At 41.5% G+C, this 24,672-nt stretch overlaps 1 protein-coding gene across 16 annotated transcripts in view; it reads right to left on the reverse strand.

Annotated features, from left to right (window-relative positions):
- SEPTIN10 (septin 10) overlaps window positions 1-24,672 on the reverse strand; it is an 88,293-nt gene that overhangs the window by 16,358 nt on the left and 47,263 nt on the right. For 5 of the 16 annotated variants that reach the window (XM_053384317.1, XM_053384319.1, XM_053384328.1 and 2 more), the window contains 5 exons: window positions 21,611-21,797; window positions 17,520-17,681; window positions 16,994-17,090; window positions 16,728-16,896; window positions 11,765-11,897 (listed from right to left, as the gene is read on the reverse strand). In XM_053384317.1, the coding sequence (XP_053240292.1) occupies window positions 11,765-11,897; window positions 16,728-16,896; window positions 16,994-17,090; window positions 17,520-17,681; window positions 21,611-21,797 (748 nt within the window). Of the gene's footprint in view, window positions 1-422; window positions 619-1,049; window positions 1,162-1,878; window positions 1,974-3,324; window positions 3,385-3,918; window positions 4,703-8,143; window positions 8,584-9,705; window positions 9,860-10,059; window positions 10,251-11,764; window positions 11,898-16,727; window positions 16,897-16,993; window positions 17,091-17,519; window positions 17,682-21,610; window positions 21,798-24,672 lie in introns of those variants that run through there. The other 11 variants (XR_008329925.1, XM_053384329.1, XM_053384318.1 and 8 more) reach the window with 11 other exon arrangements.

Consider the following 24,672-nt stretch of genomic DNA (forward strand, 5'->3'; position numbering starts at 1 on the left):
TTTGACCATTTTGGTTGCCCTCCTCTGGACACGTTCCAGTTTGTCAGTGTCCTTCTTGAACTATGGTGCCCAGAACTGGACACAGTACTCCAGGTGAGGTCTGACCAGAGCAGAATACAGTGGCACTATTACTTCCCTTGATCTAGATGCTATACTCCTATTGATGCAGCCCAGAATTGCATTGGCTTTTTTAGCTGCTGCGTCACACTGTTGGCTCATGTCAAGTTTGTGGTTAACCAAGACTCCTAGATCCTTTTCACATGTACTGCTCTCAAGCCAGGTGTCACCCATCTTGTATTTGTGCCTCTCATTTTTTTTGCCCAAGTGCAAAAAAATACCAGTACATGACACAAATGTCAGATCCTAGATGGCATGTCACTTGGCAAATTAATATGACATTATTCAAGTGAGGAGATACTAACCTATCTTCTTTGTTTATCTGATCACCAAATCCAACTGTCTCTATTATGGTCAATTTCAATCGAACATTGCTTTCCCGGAGCTCATACGTCTCAGCTTTAAGTCGTACATTTGGCTGAAAGTGTGTTGACACACGGTAATCAAAACTGTTATTAAACAAACTATGAATCAAAGTTGATTTCCCAATTCCAGTCTCCCCTACAATTAAAGACAAATAAAAAATGTACATACATGCCACACAAATTTCACCATAACACAATGAGGGTAATTGAATTTTTTCACATTCCCCAGGGGCTGGGGGATGGAATGCAAAATGGCATTTGCTGTAACTAAGGAATTAGTTCAGAGAGGCCATTGTCTCTTTTTTATTCCTTGATAGCAGTATTTGATCATTATGCTATGGGATTTCCTCAAAGGATGCATATAATATTTGTTCCATTGCTATTTTTGCTGCAAACTTTTTGGGGCTTAGGGAAAACTTAACCCCACTTAAGGAATTCTGTTTATCTGAACTAGTACAATGCCAATGGAAAAGGGCAATACCTTTGTCATTTTTCTCTCCTTCAGATTTTTCAATAGTAATGAGTTTTAAAATAAAATAACTCACTACTAACAGCTGTTTTACTTACCAATGCAGAGAATGTTGAAGCAGAACCCCTGTTGGATATATTTATTAACCAACTGATCTGGTAAACTATCAAAGCCAACATGACCAGACAAGGATAAGGGTCGGGAACTCTGCTGTGGAAAGAATAATATAAACTGGAATACAAGGCTGCAGCACTATTACTACTATGTTGGCGCAAGTTGTTGCAAAGTCTAAATAAGTTAACACCCATCATCCCTGACCACTGGTCCTGCTAGCTAAGGATGATGGGAGTTGTAGTCCAAAAACAGCTGGAGATTCAAGTTTGCGAAACCCTGATCTAAAAGAAGGGTACAGTAATCAATGGCAATTTTTTAACTTTGTTCTGCTCAACAAATTGTACAACTGCTAAAAAGCACTGAAAGAAAAAAGCCTTTGATAGATTTTAATTTTTTTTTTGGTTACACAGTATAGTTAGAATTCTACAAACAAAACCAAATTGCAATTTAATTTTGGGTGAATTCACATTTTATTTGAATTTCTACTTTGCTGACCATAATTGTAATTCAAACAGTGCATGCCAAATTATGTTCTATCATTCTTTTTTATATCGAGAAGGTTTAAAAACATTTATTATACATTATCTAAAAAGGTAACAACATTTAACCATGTTGGACAGTTACAGCAGGGCAGGGGGGAAGCATCTTGTGGCTCCTTACAAATTTACTATGGCATAAGCCATTGTGGACTGTAGTCTCTGAAAGCTCATGCCTTAATGAATTTATAAGTCTTCAGAATTCCCGCAAGACTCTTTGTTATTTCTGTAGTACTATAGCAATACAAAGAGAATACTCATCGATTACTTTACTCACACTCCTTGTTTCTTCTTTATTGACTGGTGGATAGGATGCTCTCATTCTCGTCTCAGACTTATACTTCTGGGGGGGAAAGTAGTTCAAATGATTTTCTAAAATAAAGAACAAATGGGGTGAGGGGGGAAAGGTAGGACTAAAATTTGACTAAATGTTTTTTTAAAAAATTAATTAAAACAACTGGGTAAGGGAAAAGTGGTAGGACTAGATTAAATAAAATCATAATTGAACAATCATATGAAATTTATTTATTTGATTAATCGGACCTATTTTGTATACGAGTTAAAAATAAACACATTGAAGCATGTGGTATCCATCTAACATGTCCCATCAACACTAAGAGAGTTCTGTAGAAATCTCCCATGCATGCATCCACTAAATGTATTCTAAAAGTTCCCCCAACCCTTCGGAGCAGATGAGGGGCAAGCACAGGGAGAAAAGAGGAAGGAAAGTTCATTGTGGAAGCATAAATGCTTTTGCTGATAGGATGCATTTGTTCGGTGCTACCCATATGCAGGACCGGATTTAGGTTTGATGAGGCTCTATGCTACTAAAGGTAATGGGGCCCTTTATATGACCAGCTGTCCTTTGTCAACAACAAATTGTCGCTGTTTTTTTGTGTTGAATATACAGTGGTACCTCTGGTTACGTACTTAATTTGTTCCAGAGGTCCATTCTTAACCTGAAACCATTCTTAACCTGAGGTACCATTTTAGCTAATGGGACTGCCTGCTGCCACTGCGCCACAGCCGCACAATTTCTGTTCTCATCCTGAAGCAAAGTTCTTAACCCGAGGTACTATTTCTGGGTTAGCGGAGTCTGTAACCTGAAGCGTATGTAACACAAGGTACCACTGTATGCTATATGGTAATTTATGGACCTAATAGGTATCTAAAGCCATTTGCACATAACAAAATATGTATTTTATCAAAGTAATTGTTGAAGTTATCTTAAATTTTGGAAATGTACATCCAGTGGTTTTTTTCCCTTAGTTTTTTTTTGGGGGGGCCCAAGAGAGTGGGGCCCTAAGCTATAGCTTGTTTAGCTTATACGTAAATCCGGCACTGCCCATATGCTGTTTTCAGGTGATACAGATGCAGCATGTTATCTTGGAAGAAGCACTGTGGTTGGGGAGCATGCATGCATGCAAGAAGGAGCTGTTAAGTGGTGAGAAAATGACACTTGCCATGTGCAGTGGGCATTTTTCAAACAAACCACACTTATCCCATTTGTTGGTCCCTATGATACAACATCATCTAGCTAAGCAAAAGCGGATGTTTACAAATTCCTCCTCGCAGCTGCATCCAAGAAGGGAGTGAAAGTTCGCAAACTCGAGGCCCGCTGTCTCTTGTTCTCATCAAACAAAACCCTGTTTTTTGTTTTTATTAGCGTGGCATCCAAACACAAGTAAAGTAAGCTGGCGTTTCCTCTTCAGCCAGAACCCACCTCTTTGCAACTAAATACAACATGAAATCGAAGCATTCACCTACTCCCATCTTCTTTTTTAAGTAGCCCACGGCAGTAACAAGCCTGTGAACATGCTCTCCATCTCATTAACCTCTGTATATGATTCATTTCAAGGCTTCACTAAGGGAAGCCCACAAAAATTTGCACAGCCATGATGATTTTTTTGCCTTGAAAAAGAATGGGGGGAAGAAGATGTCCCTCCCAGCCAACAGTTAGGTTAGTTCCCTTTCCCCAACTGTAAATTGAGTCTTCCCATTCTGTCTCTCCACAAAAAGTGTAACAGGGGCTCTCCCCTGAAAAAAATCATAGTTATGTGCCAGCTGTAATTCGCCCTCTGTGGCAATGCAGTTAGTGTCCCTGCTAAAGATCTGGCTTCTGTTTACTGTGATAGAACAAATAACAATTCATGAAGGCTGCTGGCTGCTCCAAACCTAAAAATTGCTGTCTCTGGTAAGGGGCCCGTGGACTAATTACAGCGCTATCTGTGCCACGGCCATCAGTTACGGGCTTAATGGCGCCACCGTTTCCGACAGGCCTGCTGTTTGTCGCAAGGCCTCAGGCTTCTCGGCCTACCTTGGTTCAGCTTGCTTAGGCCTAGCTCCTCAGCCAAGGCCTTGTCTCAGCCCTGGGCTCTGAGATGTCGCCTCCTAAAGTGGCTGCGTTGAAGTGAACCTTCCAGAAGTCTAGTCATGTGATAGGAGTTTCCTTCAAGTTGTTGTTTTTTATCACCAGGATAGGAGAAGGGCAAAACTAACGCTGGCAAGGCTGCAAGAATCCTGGGAACTGGAGTACAAGACAACAGAGGCCTGTTCTTAAAACCAAAAGGAGATTTGCAGCAGGGGCAGACCTTCTGATCTCGAGTTTCAGGGGTGCCTTGTGCGACACCAAAATTTGGGGTTCCCCACCACCTCACCCCACCTTGCTTGCTGCATTCAAAGTAATAGTTGCTGCACCCCAAGGCTTCGTGCCCAGTGTGACTGAACCCTCCCCTAAATCCGCCCTGGGATTGCAGAAGGAATTTTTTGCCTGCAGAAATTGCTGGAAGGAGAGGTTGCTGAAATTGGTCGAAGAAAGAGAGAGAACTAAATGCACTATTATAGACATCGGTTCTGCCGAAGGGCTTGGCAAGAAGTCACTTGTGGACCGTTAAGTTAGTTGCTGGAGGCTGGTTTTGAACTGCAGGCTCCCAGAAAAAAGAGATGGCTCTCAAATGCACCACTTTTCCTTTGCAAAAGGCTGTTGTTTCCATGTATCTGGCTGGAACAGCAGACCCCTTTAACATAATGCTCTGCCACACTGGAACTGGGATTTTAATAGAAGGATTTCGACAGAAGGTTCTTTTCAAGCCTAAATGATATGCAAGGGTGAGAGGGGCATATTACAGGCTGGGTGGAGAGGTGGGAGCCTTCCCTGTTCAGCTGCATGGAAGATGTTCATTCCTTATTCATTACATTCCCAAAGGTTGGGGATAACTCAAGTTTCAAATGGTGCATATCTTCAGCCGCTGACTCACCTCCTTTTATTCTGATTGGCTCCAAAGGTTGAGAATGCTTCTCTGTGACTTAAAAAACCTCCCTTTTCAAAAGCACAGAAAATTTGGCAGGAAGTTTTTTGCAATTCTTACTGCCTCCTTCACAGGGATATTGAAATTGAATCTGGACTTAGAAGGCGCAACAAGGATCTTCCTTGTTGTTGTTTAGACAATTAGTTGTGTCTGACTCTTCGTGACCCCATGGACCAGAGCACGCCAGGCACTCCTGTCTTCCACTGCCTCCCACAGTTTGGTCAAACTCATGTTGGTAGCTTCAAGATCACTGTCCAACCATCTCATCCTCTGCCGTCCCTTTCTCCTTGTGCCCTCAATCTTTCCCAACATCAGGGTCTTTTTCAGGGAGTCTTCTCTTCTCTTGAGGTGGCCGAAGTATTTGAGCCTCAGCTTCAGGATCTGTCCTTCCAGCGAGCACTCAGGGCTGATTTCCTTCAGAATGGAGAGGTTTGATCTTCTTGCAGTCCATGGGACTCTCAAGAGTCTCCTCCAGCAGCATAATTCAAAAGCATCAATTCTTCGGCGATCAGCCTTCTTTATGGTCCAGCTCTCACTTCCATACATCACTACTGGGAAAACCATAGCTTTAACTATACGAATCTTTGTCGTCAAGGTAATGCCTCTGCTTTTTTCTTTGTAGGAATATGGTATACCACCTCCTTGTGGTAGCATGCATGAAGCTGCGGTTACATTGGAAAGATGCAGACAGATGTACTGTCCACAAGTGATATGACAGGATATGGTTGTAGGCTTTGGCTGATAAACTTATGCAATGCTGTAGAGTGATTTGTGAAGAAACAAAAAATGATACTTTTGATGCTGATTGGTTTATGTTTATTTCTTGTAACTCGCTTTATTTATCTTAACATATTGCTATTACTTTCTGATGCCTCATGACTGTTTTTTGCTTTGTATCTCGTGACCAATACCCATTATTTGTTGTTTGTATTGTTTCATGTTATTCCTAATAAAAACAGTATTAAAAATAAAGCTCAGTCTCATGTGGGTGACTCTGGGGTCAGTGTCTGGGGACACTGGGGTCAGGGACCCTTCTGCAAAAATAGTAACAGGTCTTCAGTCTGTGACCCCCAGACCACTTGATTCAGTGCTTTTTTTAATATGGTGATTTGTATGTTTCTTAATACTTATAATGTATTGGTGTGTTTTTAAGCTGTTTCTCTTTATAATTCATGTTGTGAACTGCCTTGGGCCTTACACTGGAATAAAAGTGGGGCATAAAGAAATAATATTGATAATAAAAAAAAGTAATATCCAACAAGAACGGTGTGGTTGGATTATCACTTGCAACAAATCAAAGGTCAGATGAAACGGCATCGAGTTTCATGTTACTCTCTCGCCACTGCTGTTAGCACCTACTTGCTCTCTTGAAAATGTGATTTTCATATTCACTCAAAAGTTTTTGCCAGATTATTAGGCAGTAAAAAAAAAGTATGATCTATAAATAGATCAGAAGACACCCAGAAGGATGGGTTAAAATACAGACAGTGTTGCTTTGAGAATGATTTCTCTAGCTTCATTTCTTATCACATCACCAGAATAACATGACCCAGATGAAGGTATTTTTTAATTATTATTTTAGCTCAGGAGCAAGGAACATGGAAAATGTTGCCTAGCAATCCAATATCTATTCCAAATTGGAGAAGAAAGGATCCTCCATTACCTCGTTGTGACGGATTCAGAGTAATTCAGACTCAGAATAACAGAATATTTTTAACCATCTCCTATAATATCTTCTCCCATTCTTTCACACTCAATTCCCCGCCCACAACAGCCAGTTTCTTTCACCCCTCCCCTCATTGGTTCTGTTGCCTTCATGTCTTCTTCTCAGAAATTGCATTTATGTTGACTGATTAAATAGTTCAACAACATGAGATTTGAAATCTAGGCTATGTGCACATTAGCACCTTCAAACATGAGGTAGCCCCCCCACCATGCCTCAAGTAACTTTTAACATTACCATACACATCTGAGAAGGGGCAGGTATGTATCCATTCAATGCACATTACCTTATTTTGTTTTTCCCAACCAACCTCCTATACAATGAGATGTCATCTGCATGTGTGCAATGGCTGTCTCAAACGTAAACACCTCTGCTTAAGTTTTCAAATTAGACGGAAGCTGGCTTGAGGACCATACAGCAGTATTTCTCAAGAAAATAAGGGATTCGTGTAGCTTATGGATAACATTGTGTGTTTATTTCCCAAGTTATGTATTTATATATACATGTTTTTTAAGTCCTGCAGAAATCTACGAGGATTGCGGATACAGCTGCTTTTGCTTATTAGTAAAAAGGAACCGTACAAAGGTTAAAAACCTATCGGCTGCCATAAGTTGTACAATAACTTTAAAATTAAGTTAAGATTACATTTAGAGTACAATATTCTACATGGTTACTCAGAACTTCCTTAGCCTCGAGTTAGGCTGCAATTGTAAACACAAATAATGGGGAACCTGTGGCCCTCCAGATGTTGCTGGACTCAATGTCAATTATCCCTGGCCACTTGGCCATGCTATCTGAGGGCGACAGGAGTTGAGCCCAACAATACCTGGAAGTCACAGGTCCTCCATCCCTCCTCTATGCACTTACTTGGAGTCAGCCGCCCCGTTGCCCATGCTGAACACAAGAGAACCTGCTTCTGGTTGATCATGCACAGGACTGCAGAGTTCAAAGAAGGATTTTGCAGCCAGCTGTGCAAATTTAGTTAGCAAAGTGCTAAACTGAAGGAAGACCTCTCTCCAAGGCACTTGATCTATCATCTTACAAACTCAATTTGTCAGGGTTCTCATGAACCAAACCAGGTTTTATTTGTTTTGGGAAATTTCTAGTTTCCACACGATTGGCGGCATGTAACGTAAGCTGAAGAACAGCAAAGCCTGTTCAAGTGGAAGGTACAGTGGTGCCCCGCAAGACGAATGCCCCTGCGGGGTTTTTTTCCTCCCCCCCCCTTTTTCCCATGCCGCTAAGCCGCTTATCCGCTAAGCCGCTAATAGCGCTAAGCCGCTAAGCCACTAATGGGCTTGCTTCGCAAGACGAAGAAACCGCAAGACGAAGAGACTCACGGAACGGATTCTTTTCGCCTTGCGAGGCACCACTGTATGTTTAAAAACCAAGCTGGTTCTCAAAATATATTTGGGAATGAAGCTTAATGCTTCCACGAATAATTCAAAAGCTTATCATTATCACAGACCTGGAAAGGACGTTTGTAAGTCCGTTTTGAGGAAAGGAAGTGGTTATTTAAACAGGTTTACATATTTTATTCAGCTGAATAAATGCATTCAATTGTGTATAGCTATAACAGGATAAAAGGCACCAGTTCTTTAAAACATATGCAATATATATTCACTTCTGTACTACAGTGCTCATAACTCAAATGAAAACTGTTTTATGGCACAGTAATCTTTGGTGTGTGCAACTTGGCCACGGGTATATAGTTTAAGTGCATATCAATGGCGGCTTAAAGAAACATCCTTTTAAATATATTAATGCAACAGCAACCCTACAGTACATTATGCAAAACTGATTATACATTTTAATATACTTTTCCATTGATTAAGCAGTGATCAGTTTTCAAGTTCGCTTGCATTAAAAAAGGGGGAGGGTGGTCGACGTTTCATCATAGGGAACTGTGAAGAATTTCTCCTTGTATCTTCAGTTTCACATAAAGCCAGAGCTGAAACAGAAAGAAGCGTATCAGGTGTGCCTTTATCCGCAGAGAGCAAAGACTATTTACAGTATTAAAGCTTCCATCTTCAATGTGTTCATATTTACTTTGATAAGTCCCAACTAGACAAAACTTGAACTGTCTTAAATGTAGAGAAATATCACATGGTATAGCCTTCAATTTCCCTTTTGTTTTCTACAACTCTGTTAGCTGTTATGTTGAAAGTGTGAAATATAAATAATGTAAAACAGCCATAGGCAAACTCGGCCCTCCAGATGTTTTGGGACTACAATTCCCATCATCACTGACCACTGGTCCTGTTAGCTAGGGATGATGGGAGTTGTAGTCCCAAAACATCTAGAGGGCCGAGTTTGCCTATGCCTGATATGAAATAAGTCTGGTGAATCTGACATTCTTGAAAAATTCTTGCTATGTTAGTATCAAAACTATGTTGCTCAGCTGACAATACTCTTCTGCCAGCAGAATGGAGAACAAAAGCCATTTAAAGCAAATCTTCCTCCCCCTAGCAGCCCCACTCATACCCCAAATCTTCCTCAGAGAGTAGGGAGATCTCCAGAGCAGATTTGGGAGGTATGCTAGGGCAGTGGTGGAGGGCAGGGAGAAGGGGAGTCCCACTGCACATGCCAATTTCCATTGCAGAAGTGGGCAGACATCATTGGATGACTCCCTACTTTCACTACTGAAAAGATTGGAAATGTTCTCATTGAACGATTTCATAATTTAAAAGCGCATATTTCTATTGCGAAAACCATTAATAACATTTTGCTTTACATGCAGTTGATTCCTTGAAGCAGTTGAGATTTTGGGCAGAACAGTGGCTACTATCCAACATGAGTAATACTCAGAGCAGACCCACAGAAATCACTGGGTTGCCTGTTGATTTCAATGAGTCTACTCAGAGCATGTAGGATACCACCCAGTAAGTGCAACAGCTGCCAATACACAATACAGATTTAGATTGTTTACTGTTCCATAACAGCTTCTGCCACGACCAACAAACTACAAAAGCTGTTGGGAATTTCAATAGCATTCTCTGGAATGAAAAATTCAAATATTAAGCACATTGTGAACATACGAATCTGTTTTCAATGACTTGCAAAACTAACATACCCTAACCATACAACATTTGCAAACTACTTCCAAGCTCTAGTCACGGTGTTCTTTCCCTTTCTAATTTCTCTCTCTCTCTCTCGCTTCCTGTATATTCACAACTTCCTGATCTCCGATATCAAAACACAACAGCTCAAGCCGAAAATCTTGTTCCCTTTGGTGGGGAAGGGGACATAAAAAGAAGAGTTTTCATAAAAGTGCCTGATGATATCAATAAGAAAACCTCAAACAACTTGCAACAAAATTTACTTATTTTTCATACTTCATGGCTGGATAATTTATACTACTTAAAATATTCATCTGAATTGGACAGTTCGCCCTAAATCCTAAGATCCTCTGAAACTGATTACTTACTTTTTCCGATCCTTGTCTTTTTTTAAACCAACCGTGGGTGTGGGGGGCAGGGCCCTCCCTTGGAGTATGTCTGAAGCAGCCTTTCTCTTACTGAATGCACTCATTTCATCTTCCAGGAGCTTTCTTTTCTCCTCTACTTTCATCCTCTCTTCTTGATGAAGCCGTTTTAAATGTTCGAACTTCACTTGTAGCTGAAGTAGAGCAAAAAAAAATGTCATTTCGGCCACAAGGTGGCACTTAAGCATTCCATCCTCAGTAATCACACAACAGAATACGGAGACTGATTTCCTAAGAGTCAGAGTTTTGAGCTTCGTGTTCCTATTTTATTGACATTACGCCCACCTGCACTTACAGTAGAATCCTAACCCTTTCTGAATTTGGTATGGCTTACTCCAAGGTGAGTAGGGTTAGGAATGCAACCTAGAGCCGTCTACAAGACCAATGTCTTAGATTTAAATCCTTTTTAACGACAAATGCGGAAAAGAGTATATTAAGTAAACTTTTCAAAAGGAGCACCAGCCTTTAGGATTATTCCATATTCGGTTTTCCTTTTCTGGGTAAATGGAGAACAGGTCAAAATCTCAGAAGAAGAAGTAGAAGGAGGAGGAGGAGGAGGAGTTTATGAGGTATTTTTAATAAAATTCGCCAAAATCTAAACTTCAGACATGGGTTGCCATACGTCCAGTTTTTCCCAGACATTTCAGCGATTTCCACCCGGACATAGTTTCCTGGCTATTTCCGGGAAATTATGGATGTATGGCAATCCTAGATTTCTACCTCAATCAGTCCCATCTCTCAATATGCATATGGTACCGAGAGAAACTATGGCTTTGGGTCAACAGTGTATTCCCAGCTTGAAGGGACTAACCGCTCTTAATCCTCTTAAAGTCAACTTTTGAGACCACTGAGCAATTATAAATTGCTGCCTTATACTGTATCGTTGAACCCTCTTTAAAGACAACAGGGAGTTGCCATCTTAGATATACATAAAATGCTTAATTTAGTGGCTTCTCCTGTTCCAATCAGCTGGGAAGCAAAACATGACCCCTCACAGATATGCTAGGGGTTTCTGCATAATCAGAGGACTTACTCTATTTGTACATAATAATTATCATATTTGTAAACCAAAGAAACCTTTGGCGGGGGGCAGGGAGTCAACCAAGCCGCAGCCAGAGCTCAGAACCTAACCAAAGACCCTCGTTTTCTCCAGCTGTTTCCCAATTCTGCCTCTACAGGGGCAAAAGTGCATAACTCTTCCAAGAAACCTTTTGCTGAAGTTCCCAATTGGCTCTCACTGCATGCAGAAGGAAGAGGAGGAAGAACTCTGTGACCCAAGGTGAGGCATTGGAAAAGAAAGCAAGTGGAGGCATCATGTGCATACAAACACATGCACAGCACAATATTTTCTTCCCAAGTCCTACTGGTCTTGATCTAGTTCCAGCCATGATCAGGATGCAGAGAAGGCCCTTACATAAACGGGACAGAGCACATACAGCCAAAGCTATTCTTTTTTTGCTGCCAAAGAGACAAACCATAGTTCAGTGGAAAGAGCAAAGTTCCAGCTCGTGCATGCGATTCTCTTCAGTGCATTATTTTGCTGGAAGCTAGCCAACCTATTCTGCTTCTTTCTTAAACACAATATTTTATCTGTTCACAGTACCACTGCAACCAGATCAAATTCAGAACAGTAGGCAGGCATTCTTACTTCTCGCTCAGCTTCTTTCAGCAGCGCTTCTTTCTCCTTGACCCTCTGAACGAACATCTGCCTCATCTCCTCTTCTTTCTGCTGCAATTCACCAAGGAATTCATGCCGCTTGGCTTCGTACGTCTCCTGTAGACTGAGGATCATAAAATGTAAGCAGTCTTTGTCACTTGTGAAAGGCAACAGCATGTAATTTTTACTGTATTCCACCAATTTTATGCATTCTCCCCCCCATTTATCTCTTTACTATACAGTAGAAGAAATAGAGTTTGGGTTTGATATCCCGCTTTATCACTACCCGAAGGAGTCTCAAAGAGGCTAACATTCTCCTTTCCCTTCCTCCCCCACAACAAACACTCTGTGAGGTGAGTGGGGCTGAGAGACTTCAGAGAAGTGTGACTAGCCCAAGGTCACCCAGCAGCTGCAGGTGGAGGAGCAGAGACGCGAACCTGGTTCCCCAGATTACGAGACTACAACTCTTAACCACTACACTACACTGGCTCTCTGTAATCCTTTCGAGTAACAAATGCAAAGTCATTAGTTAATTTGATCTTAATCTTAATAGCAAGAATACAGACCAGTTCTTCACCAAGCAATGTTGCAGTTCTGAGCTCAATTAGAGGAAAAGGCAGCACAGGTTATTCAAGTCGTAACAAGAGTGGTAAACAGCCCTTCAGATTTGGCTTCAACAAAAAGATTCCGGAGCCTTTGAAAAGCCTCATCTGAGATGTTCTCTGACCCAGAACAGTTGTAGCAAGGTAATGCTCCCTTGTGACAATGACCTGCATTTCAGGAACTATGCAAGATCAGTCTGCCGTGTGCAAAATGAACAGAACAGACACTCACATTACCATAAATACACTGTGCACAGACTTAAAAGCATAGGTTGTGGGGATTGAGAAGGTTTTTCCGATTTCAGCTAATATCCTCTGTTCTTACAGTAGTTAGATTCAATCTCACTATTTAAAAGACGTTACCATTTTAGAACTTTCACAACAACAAATTCAAGTCCATAAGGGGCTAAAAGGCCCACATGACCTAACAATTAAAATAAAAATTTAAAAGCATGAAGGATAAAAGCAAACAAATTATTCTACAGAGGACAGGTTGTGGACAGGTATCACCAACTAGCCTTCCAATAGCTGGAAATAAATACGCAGCTGCTCACATCAAGGAAATCCTAATGCTATAATCCATGCAAAATTATGCAAATAGATTCCATTTCCAGAACTGCTTTATTTTTGCATAAATAAATGCTTATTTATGTCAAGGTTTTGTAGAATTTTCCTCTTATTGTGAGGTGTGAAGTCATTTCGTGTTGGGTTTTGAGTACTTAAATTGTTCCTTTTTTGCTTTAAAGGCTCTTGTGCACAGGAGGGTAAAAAGTTTACAGGGATGTTTTACTTATGAGGATTAAGCAGCTCATCCTAAGAACCTGGCGACTGAGCCAGGCTGTGGGAGTTGTTGCAGAGGTGTCAGTCTGCCTAGTTCTGAAAGTCTCCATAGGCTGGGTGAGCAGTTTGCCTGCCCCCCACCCTCTCCTCCAATCAGCGTGATCAGCAGAGCTGCGAATGCAGAGGTGACCCCACTGCTCTGTTAAGTTGTGTCACTCCCCAGCCAGGGTTTGGATTGCAGCTGAACACTCCTCTCCCAACTAGCTAAAAGATTGGTAGGGGCGTGAAAATACTGTAGATAAGTCAAGCGAGAAGACAGGGTAGCTGTTAAGCAGGCTGTGGCACCAGAAACTAGAAGAGGTGGATTTGAAGACCTGCAACGGAGAAAGGGACTGAAACACTGCAAAAGCGTTACAAGAGTGGAAAGGAGCGAAAACAGGAAAAGGTCTCAGAAGCTAAAGTGAGGGGTGCAAACTATTGCAGTCCAGAATAGATGGGCTTGGCTGGATGTGTTCATCTCTGTTTATGTTATTTTTAAACAACACACATACCCCGCAATAAATAGTTTTCTCAAAAACTGTTTAACTTCTTGCCTTAATAATTCTTAAATAACAACATAAATTGTTTTGGGGGAAATTGGTCTAAGACATTAACCCCATGTCTATGTGTCATACTACTATAACAGGTTGAGCCAACTGGCATAAAGAATAAATACAACATACCAGTCAAACTGAGCCGTATCAATGTTGTAGGGCAGGTGGTGAGAAATTCAGGGGGGCTGCAGTTCAGAGGTTCACCCAATGTCTCCAATTGCGCCATCCTTCAGTCCTTATTTTGAGGCAAAAGAATGTGGGACATTGCCTACAACGCACTGTGAGCAGTGGGGGAAATGTCTGAAGTCTGATGTCTCACCACAGTATTTATTGTGACCAAAATGCATGTCAGCTCTAAAAATGTATCAGGATGCGACATGCAGCGATATTATGAATAGAATGCAGGGCAATAAATTACCGTATTTTTTGCACCATAACACTCACTTTTTTCTTCCTAAAAAGTAAGGGGAAATGTCTGTGCGTGTTATAGAGGGAATGCCTACGGGTGGCATGCCTACGGATTTTCCTCCTCTAAAAACTATGTGCGTGTTATGGTCGGGTGCGTGTTATAGAGCGAAAAATACGGTAATCGTGGCGAAGTGGGCAAAGCCCCCCGCAAGAGTGGCTGTGGGATTTCATTCTTAAGCCTTGACCCTAAACTCGGGGGTAAGTCTGACTAATAGAAAGGGAACTTAATTCTGGGGGAAAATATAGTTAGGATACAAGTGCTAAGCAGTAAGTTCACAAGGGCACTGAGCCTCTGAATGTCAGCCTAATGGTGCATATAGAATATACACAGAATGTCATTTTCAAATTGTTTGCCTGGCTTTCCAATTCTTCTCTTCTTCACATGCCAGGTCTGGAACCTCCCCCCCTCTCTCTCTTTAAACTTCCTCATAGAATGCTGCAAGTGTCCTTCCTTCCTTGCAAAAGGACAGCTTGATATTCTTGCAGCTGTTCTTGCTACAAAGTCACTTTCCAGTAAAAGAGACTACTCTGAATCAGAATAAAACTTGCTGATCTTACAGCTGAAAGCCGATTCCAATATCACTCCAATAAATACAATGAAAACAGCCAGAGGTCTTCCAAATATCCCACTCCTGGCATCTAATAAGGAGCAAAGGTGCCTTTGAATTTAGAATTTTGTAAAAAGAAAAGGGAAAAAAAGAAAAGAGGAACCCAGTTATTGAGATGCCACTTGCTCCAGGAGCAAGGGACCCCGGCCCTCCAGATGCTGTTAGACACCTGACTCCCATCAGCCCAGCCAACATGGCCAATTGTCAGCGATGCTGGTAGTATAGTGCAGCTAAACATCTGGAGGGCCACAGGTTCCACATTCCTGCTTTACACCCTGAAGACTGTACAAATTGCCCGGGAATTTGGGATCCCTCCCTCCCTAGAGATTATGTCTGAAGAGAAGTATGGAATACCATATTGTCAGCAATGGTCTGAGTCTTGGCAATCCTGCCATAGTCATGATGCTTATCTATTTTTTTGCTCCCCACTGAATTGCACAAAATCAATTGGCATTCCCAGTCAGTGCAGTACTGTAACATATGGAAAGGGCCTATCTTGGCTTATCACAGAAACCCAGTCAGTACCCGCAGAGTAAATATCAAGGACTTAGCTACACAGCTGCAAATAAAGCGTTTTAAGTGTGTTGTAAAGTGCAATATACATATGTGACACTAGAAGGTGACGGTGAGCTATGGCAAATTCGGTGTATTTTTTCAGAATGTTCTTTAAAAAAGCATTTTCACAGCGTTTTTTAATATGTGTGCAGATTCCACCCAAGTCACTTTTGGTGCCAGTGAATTCCACTCAGTTATTGCTTAAACTTTTTCTGCGCAGGCATCAACAGCACAGCTTTAGGTGTTTAGGTGTTAGTAACAGGACAGGAAGGACAGTAGGAATGAAACACAAAGAAGAAAGTTTATAGAGAAAGTTTTTACTTACATTAGTCGGAAAGACAAAAGGAAAGGAAAAGAAGATAGTGCACATGAAGAAAGAACTGGCACTGGCAAAAAGGAATTCTGAAAGAAATTAGAAAAGGTTTTAGGTTTACCTTCCCACCTGAGAATGCAGTGGTACCTCTGGTTACGTTCTTAATTCATTTCGGAGGTCCGTTCTTGACCTGAAACTGTTCTTAACCTGAAGCACCACTTTAGCTAATGGGGCCTCCTGCTGCTGCCGTGCCGCCGCCACGCAATTTCTATTCTCATCCTGAAGCAAAGTTCTTAACCCAAGGTACTGTTTCTGGATTAGCGGGGTCTGTAACCTGAAGCGTATGTAACCTGAAGCGTATGTAACCTGAAGCATATGTAACCCGAGGTACCACTGTACAATTACCTTGGACCACTTCAAACTTATACTCTCTCCACACAGTTACCTTTCGATTTCTTTGTTCTCAGAGAAGAAAAGGACCACTTCAGTAGAGGATAATGCAAGGACTCGCCATTCTTCAAGCCACTCTCAACTAAAAAAGCACCATTTCCACTTCTGTCTGCATCATGCTCTGTTCAGAAGCAGTAGCGCCAATATTGCTGCAGGATCACAGAAGGCAACCATGTGCCCACTGATACAACCTCCAGCATCAGTGCTGCGCTCCTGAGCCAGCTGGATGACTGTCGTAATCTGAACAGAGCACCATTCAGCACAGCAACAGAGTTCCTTGGGCTATAATCCACTGCTGCACCTGAAAGCCAGATGTCCCCTGCTGATTTGCTTTGCAATTTTAGCACTAATGCAACTCTTGCTGCCACCACGGTACATTTCATACTGCCTAATCACCACTGAACTAGGGACTGCCCCAACAGCATTCAGAATGATGACTACCTAAGTGCTTTAAGTAAAAGAGTAAGAGACGTATTTAGTTTTTTGCAATATTTTTCCTGCTGCTACAAGTAAGGGGCCATACAAGAGAGGAGGGTAAATAAACGTTTTAATTGTTGAAAACATGGGGAAGGCTCACTCATTTACCTGACGGGTTTGTTTTCTTGATCAGTGTCTCGGAAGCCCATCTCTTCCAATTTGCACCGCCGGTACAGTTCGTAGTGGCGCATATGAGTCTGCTCTCTCAAGTCTTCCATATTTGTACAAATCAGCATTTCCCGAAGTTTCACAAAATCACAATGGTTCTCATTTTCCACTAATGAAACGAAATAAGATATTACTTGCATACCTTTCGCATTTACTATGCAATGTTTCCAAAACAGTACTTACACAAGGACTTCCTATTTCACTACCTTGCACTATGCCCCAAGGATACTGGCGAGCTTTTACTATTTTGTTTCCAATTTTGACTTCTTCTGTACTCCCCACTACGGCAAAGGGCAGGTGTCCCTGTGAAACAGAGTAAATAAAGGTACATTGCTATCAGCTCAATAAGTATATTAAAAAGTACAATATAAACAATAACATATATCCTAATTACATGAAAGATAACTGCACCGTTTAAGAACATGGAAGTGCCTCTGTGAAATATAGAAATAGTTCAGAATTTAAGAAGCAGTTAAATACCATTGGGAGAAATGGTTAAATACCATTGGGGGAAAACAGGGGGATTTTTTAACATTCCTGCCCTAGTTTCAAAATGTCAGTCTTTGCAACCAGTATAGTGCCATGTCCCACTCAAAAGAATTTTCCTCAGGGTCCATTTTATTATCACTATCCCTTGTCTGAGTGAGATGTATCCACTATAGCTATAATGGCAAACAATTGTCAGTACAGATTTGTTTGAATATGTTGTTGTGGGGTCAGTGAAGTACTTACATTCATGCTGGCATTGATTTTGGCAATGCTCTCATCATCTGTTGGAAACTGGTAGATCTGGACTCCATTACTGACCAGCTCACTCATGATTTTGATCTTAAATTTCTGCAGTTCAGATTTAGAAATTGTATCTGCTTTGGCTATAAGTGGAATAATGTTCACCTATTTAAAGAAGTAAGAAGAATGTGGTTGTGATATACGTTCTTGTCAAATTCCTGCATGTAATTTCTTAGACACAAATTATCATAATCACTGAATAGGCTCTTACAACAAGATACTCGGTTACTGACTCAACCAAGTAGCCTCTTCAGTACTACAAGCTGCTTCAGAGAAAACTCAAGCAAAGAACTTATAGTTTTCATTTATCTGTAGTGTCATTTGGACCTTGATCCACATTAACTAAAACCATACATTCAACATTGTTAAAAAAGACATGAAAATTATACTAAAACTTTACCTGTTAATAATGAGCTATCCAAATGGATGAACATAAAAAAAAGACAGCAATTCAGTAATTTTTTAAAACTTTCTTTTTTTACTAAGGAATCTGTTTACTTTTCAGAGGGAAAGGTGAAATCTTGGTTATATTATGCTTTATGTTTAATGAACTACCTAACAAAACAGTAATGATCTTCACAAAGGGTCCTCTGCTAGCAATTTGCACTTCAGTAAAATGCTCTGCAACTTTTAAATAAATTCCTTATCTCTGGAAGTGTTTCAGAGCCTCCTGATTTATAAGCCAAAATTATCTTGGGCCTCTAAATAAATGCTGGCAATCATAACCAATTTCAAATGCTTGATATAGGATTAATCCTAGCTTTCCTGTCTGCCTGCCATCCGGTTAAAGTTATAGGAAAAACTATTTATATTGCTGCTTGTATAATGTTTCTTTTGTGCTTGATCCACATTTCTAGATGTTTTCCTCTGACTCAGCTACAAGCTAAAAAAGAAATCAGATCTACGTCTTTCACACCTTTTAAAAAAAACCAACCTGAATTCCTAGCTAATTAGGTGAGTCACTGGTGAAACCTCGATTAAAACTTCTCCAGCTACCCTCACTGAGAAATATAAGTGGAAGAGTTAAGAAAATGAAAGAAAGGGTTGGGCAAAATTGTGGGACCTGGGTAGAGTTGATGGTCTGGTGAAGGCGACAGAGTCAGATTGAAAGCAACTTCGTTTGTGTCCCTCTCCAGTTCCTTGTTCAACTAAGACCACACCTACACTTCCTCAGGTTGCTACCAAGGGCATTCTCCTGGCAATTTAGGCTAATGATAAAGCATTTGAGGCATGTACCTTCCTTGAGTTCCACAATTCATGATGATACATTGCCGTTTTAGAACAGCCATTGCTTTAAATAGAACTGGCTGAACCTGCGATTTAATTATTTAAACATGTACAGAAGACTCTGCTCTTTGATTTTAAATTAATTTTACACTCCCTCTGAGGAGTACTTGTTTTAGTTAATGGTACTTGCATCTAAAAAAAAAAGTTTGAAAAGCTGTTATTTTATTTGACATGGAAGAGCTTACACAACGAAACGGCAGAGGAAAGGCTGCTGAACAAAACGCCACATGGGTTAATGTAAAGCCTCACCCCCAGAAGTCAAAATGTTTACCTAGACCATATCAATATAAATCTAAAATTAGAAATAGTCTAGTTTGAATTAGCTACAGTTCAACAACGCCATGAACTCCTCTGTAAATAAAGAGCTACAAACCCCAGCTGCACATATGCAGGAGGAGAACTGACTCACTGTTGGCAATGGTGTAAAAAACACACGCTACGTGCTTACACAGCTCCATCTGCCATCGCTGGCAGTGACAGTTCCATACACACATGCGGCTTGGGTTGACAGCCATAACCAAGGACGTGGATGATAAAAATCTAGATGCTTTGACCCATACTAGGGCTTCACTGGAAAATGCAGCAAGCCAGCAGGTCATGCGCTCTATAGAATTGGGCCACCTAAACATTTTGTTCACCTTTCATTAAGATGATATGCACACTCGGACCTTAACTATACACAAACTATTCTTTTATCTGAAATGATAACTGTGAAAAATTGTTTAAACATCCATCCTGGAGAGTTGATATGAATTCCAATTGCCTAATTAATGTGTTTTAATTTCATCTGATTTTAGAGATCACGTTTCCACACACAAAACCCAGCAACTGCTTTGGCAAACAAACAAACAAAACCCAGCGACTGTTTGGGCAAAGTCTACTGTTCCTGTTTTCTTTTTAACATGTGACTTCTAAAATGAGATGATACTAAATCTAGAGTTGGGATTTCTAATAACCAGAAAATAAACATGCTATCGGTCACAACTAGAAGAAGAAGAAGAGTTTGGATTTGATATCCCGCCTTTCACTCCCCTTCAGGAGTCTCAAAGCGGCTAACATTCTCCTTTCCCTTCCTCCCCCACAACAAACACTCTGTGAGGTGAGTGGGGCTGAGAGACTTCAGAGAAGCGTGACTAGCCCAAGGTCACCCAGCAGCTGCATGTGGAGGAGCGGAGACGCGAACCCGGTTCCCCAGATTACGAGACTACCGCTCTTAACCACTACACCACACTGGCTCTCCTATCTAGCTTGCTGGTACCAGCTGCTTCAATTTATTTCCTACATTCCTCACTGTCTTACTGATTAAGAAGTGAAATTGCATGAAGCTATAAAAAGAGCAGGACAAGTATCTTGAAATGCTGCCTTTGTTTTTCAGGACAGTTTATCTCTACAACATTTTTAGAGGGGCCGAGATCAGTATATTAGAAGCAGTTTCTATCTTCTGTCATTTTTTTTAAAAAAACAACAACTATACTCTCATCTGGCAGATGCTTAGATGCATTTTTCAGACTATATTTGTGTCAGGGTCTATACTGAAATATCAATATGAGCTATAGTCATAAATTTTTAAGAAGCAGTAATAACAAAGATGTAAAAATCCCACATTTCCTGATGGGCAAAGTTAATATAAATTCAAAACAATGTATAGTAAGCCTCCAACTTACACAAGGGTTAAATTCCGGGGATCATGCCTAAGGCCAAAATCACATCTAGTCAAAACACACTGGGTGCAATGGTGGGTGGGATTGCCAAAGTTCGCCCCCTTTATTATTTTTTAAAACATTTTACCAAGCATGTAAAGCTAAATGAGCACAAGATTAATGCACATAAGTTATGGGCATAATGTACATAAAGGTAAAGGTAAAGGGACCCCTGACCGTTAGGTCCAGTTGCAGATGACTTTGGGGTTGCGGTGCTCATCTCGCTTTATTGGCCGAGGGAGCCGGCATACAGTTTCCAGGTCATGTGGGCAGCATGACTAAGCCGCTTCTAGTGAATTAGAGCAGCGCACGGAAACGCCGTTTACTTCCCGCTGGAGTGGTACCTATTTATCTACTTGCACTTTGATGTGCTTTCGAACTGCTAGGTTGGCAGGAGCAGGGACCAAGGAACAGGAGCTCACCCCGTCGCAGGGATTCAAACTGCCGGCCTTCTGATTGGCAAGCCCTAGGCTCAGTCTTTTAACTGTTTTATCCCTATAGGTAGGTTAGTAGACCTTTTCCTACTAAAAAAATGTTGCCCTTTATTCCTGTCACTTCCCCAAGAATAGGCCTAGAGCATGAAATCACCAAACAGGTGACCAAAACCAGGTTTCTAGTGAGGGAGAGATAAGAGTGCATAGATATTTCATCGCATCTAGTCACCGATTTCACCTCAGGCATCATTGCCTCTCTGCAACTCTGTTATGAAGCTCTATAATCCCTTTGCTTGTTCAAAGGCAAAATAACTTTATCCTGAGTTTTCTTCAAAGTAACAAGCTTTTAAAAACTGAACATGACGAACGATGTTTAAGTAAACGTTGGACAGGGGAAAGGCTTACTCAATTTCACTTACGCAATGCTTATTTTCATTGAAACCTTTATTCATTCTTGACAACAAGACTAGATTGCAGTTAAAATGGCATGTTAAATGTATTTTCATAATGCTGCTATATTTTTTTTAAGGCCCCTGTGAATACTCTAAGAGTTCAGCTGCAAGAAAGATTATTGCTATATTTTTTTCCTCTAAAGCTGGCTTTAACATCTTACCTTGCTATCGAGATTTTTCATGGTTAATAAATCAAGACTTTTGAGGGAATGCCCTGTGGGTGAAATAAAGTAGAGGCACACGTGGATGCGAGTGTCATGGTAATTATATAAGGAGCGTTTAATTTTCAGCTCTTCCTGGAGGTAAGACTCAAACTGTGCATCTATGTAATCCACTATTGGCTGGTAGCTGGAAAGAGGAGGGGAAATACAATATTAGAAGACAGAAGTGAGTTTCACTCTAATACATGAGCCCATGTCCCCATTTGCCCACAGAGGCTTTCACTGAGGCCCTCAGGGTCCCCTATCCCACAACAGCTGAAATTAGGCTTGAAAGAAGCATTCTGCTGCCACCAGTAGAATAGGTTGTGATATGTGCTTGGTTGTGGTGCCCACAACAGTTTCTCAATTTGCAAATGGGCCCATACACCCCAAAAAGTTGTTGACCCTTGCTGTGCACAAGCTGTCAAAGGCACAATAAAACAGCAGTGGCATTAACTCAACCACACTTTTAATCAGTTCTTCTCTATATTGCTTCAAGTAATATTCTAATCATGAGGACAGCTTAAAAAATAACAAGGGCACAGCCACAGAAATCCACACATTTTGGCTAGGCTTGGCAGACTATCCTGGCTCAGGTGTTGCCATAACCCCATCACAGAAGAAGAGTTTGGATTTGATATCCCGCTTTATCACTACCCGAAGGAGTCTCAAAGAGGCTAACATTCGCCTTTCCCTTCCTCCCCCACAACAAACACTCTGTGAGGTGAGTGGGGCTGAGAGAAGTGTGACTGGCCCAAGGTCACCCAGCAGCTGCATGTGGAGGAGCGGGGAAGCGAACCCGGTTCACCAGATTACGAGTCTACCGCTCTTAACCACTACACCACACTGGCTCTTGCGCGGACATCACATTGCACTGAGCCTGAGAGGTGCTTTCCTCTGAAGTTCAAAGTCAGTGATCATCCCATGTTGTGTGGTGAGAAGCACGAGCTGCTCCTGTACTCATCACTGCCTAGCACTGGCAAATGCCGGGAGGAGGAAGAGGAAGCTGAAGAGGACACGGGATCTCCCACGCAGTGCAGCATTTCAGAAAGCACTTTTGAAGCGTAGCACCACATAAATGATCCCCCACCTTCTTCCTGAGCTTAGAGCTGTGCCAAGGACTCCACTGCTGCTTCCTCACCATCGTCCCTCATCCATCCTCCCAGCTCCCCGACTGCTATCACAGCCACTTCTCCCCTTCTTGCCACTTACAGTAAGAAACAAGCTGCCGCTTCTGCCTCTTCCCTCTTCAGTCTCTGAGCCAGGCATGGGCAAACTTGGCCCTCCAGATGTTTTGGGACTACAACTCCCATCATCCCTAGCTAACAGGACCAGTGGTCGGGGATGATGGGAATTGTAGTCACAAAACATCTGGAGGGCCGAGTTTGCCTATGCCTGCATTAGGCAAAGCTCCTACCACTGCTGATCATATAGCACATAACCCCATCACAATCAGCTCTGACTGGAAGGGGTGGGGATGCCTTGGAAGAGCCCAGTGCTTGTTCACAGGCAACCGATGCTTAGCACTGAAAAAGGCCAGGAGGCGAGGGAGGCTGGTCAGCACCAGTTGGGGCTGGGAATGAGTTAAATGGGAGCTGGAGAGAGACAGGAGCACACAAATGTGACAAGGGGTGGCCTGTCCCATTTTGCTGACTGAGGCAAAACGGGAAGGTGCCACCCTGCACACAATGCCCCTGCCGAAGCCTCACATATCGGGGTTGCGCAACTGCAGCTTTCAAGCTCTGGTGAGATTTCCAGAGGCCACCATGCAATTTCACAGGAATCACATGACATCCCGCTGGAAACCACTGTAGCCACTTCTCCTCGCTTTGGCAGCAGGTGCCCCTTGGATTCTGCCATCCAAAGCAGCACCTCAGTCTGCTACATGGATGGGGCCATCCTGCGGCTTAGGGTGGTTGGGATGGCTTGTCACACTCATCAGAAGGGCAAGTGCACCTTGCTATAGTGGGCAGATTTAGGAATGGTTGAGAATCCTGCACAAATTAATTGCATGGCCTTGGCCACAACTGTTCCATGGTGGATTTTTTATTTATTAATGTATGTACCGTATTTTTCGCTCTATAAGACGCACCAGACCACAAGATGCACCTAGTTTTTGGAGGAGGAAAACAAGAAAAAAAATATTCTGAATCTCAGAAGCCAGAACAGCAAGAGGGATCGCTGTGCAGTGAAAGCAGCAATCCCTCTTGCTGTTCTGGCTTCTGGGATAGCTGTGCAGCCTGCATTCACTCCATAAGACACACACACATTTCCCCTTACTTTTTAGGAGGGAAAAAGTGAGTCTTAAAGAGCAAAAAATTAAATTTGTAGAGTATTTTAGTTCCATACATCCCAGAAACTAGTTTTTATTACTTTTCTTATTCAAAATATTTATTCGTGGCCCTTCATCAAAAAAAGATTACAGGGTGCTGTACAGAAGTGCGAATAAAGCTTAACACATACACACAAAAATACAATTTAAAAAAAAAACATAACGTAATACAACAGGCAAAATTAAATTAAATTAAAATAAATAAAATCACCGGATTGTTTTAATTAATCCTAAGAAAATGGCCAAAGTCCAAAGAGCTGTTCATCTAGCCAAAAGGGACTTCGTTTGTTTTTAACGGCTGTTCCTACATGACAGATGGCAGACTGCTTTCAGCTGCCCAGTGGAAAAAAATTAGACATTACAACGGTCACAAACAAGCCTTTGGGCAAGCATACAGTAGGCGTTTGGATCCTGACCATTGCCTCTAGGATTGGAGTGTTTTTCCAAAATAATCTGTCAATAAAATGACAGTAGGCTTTACTTTGTGATTTAAAATTATATGGTTCCCAGATTAGCCTGTATAAATGGGCAATTTCTCTAAATATTATGTTCAATGTATTGTTGTTTAACATTTGTATTGCAAGCTTCCCAGGGTACATGATGTCAAAAAATAAAATAGAATTGCATCAGAAATACTATCAGAAATACTATCAATACCACCCACTTGTCAGAGCCAAGTTGACATGTCACA

Source organism: Podarcis raffonei, chromosome 4, assembly GCF_027172205.1.
Source record: "Podarcis raffonei isolate rPodRaf1 chromosome 4, rPodRaf1.pri, whole genome shotgun sequence".
Taxonomy (NCBI): domain Eukaryota; kingdom Metazoa; phylum Chordata; class Lepidosauria; order Squamata; family Lacertidae; genus Podarcis; species Podarcis raffonei.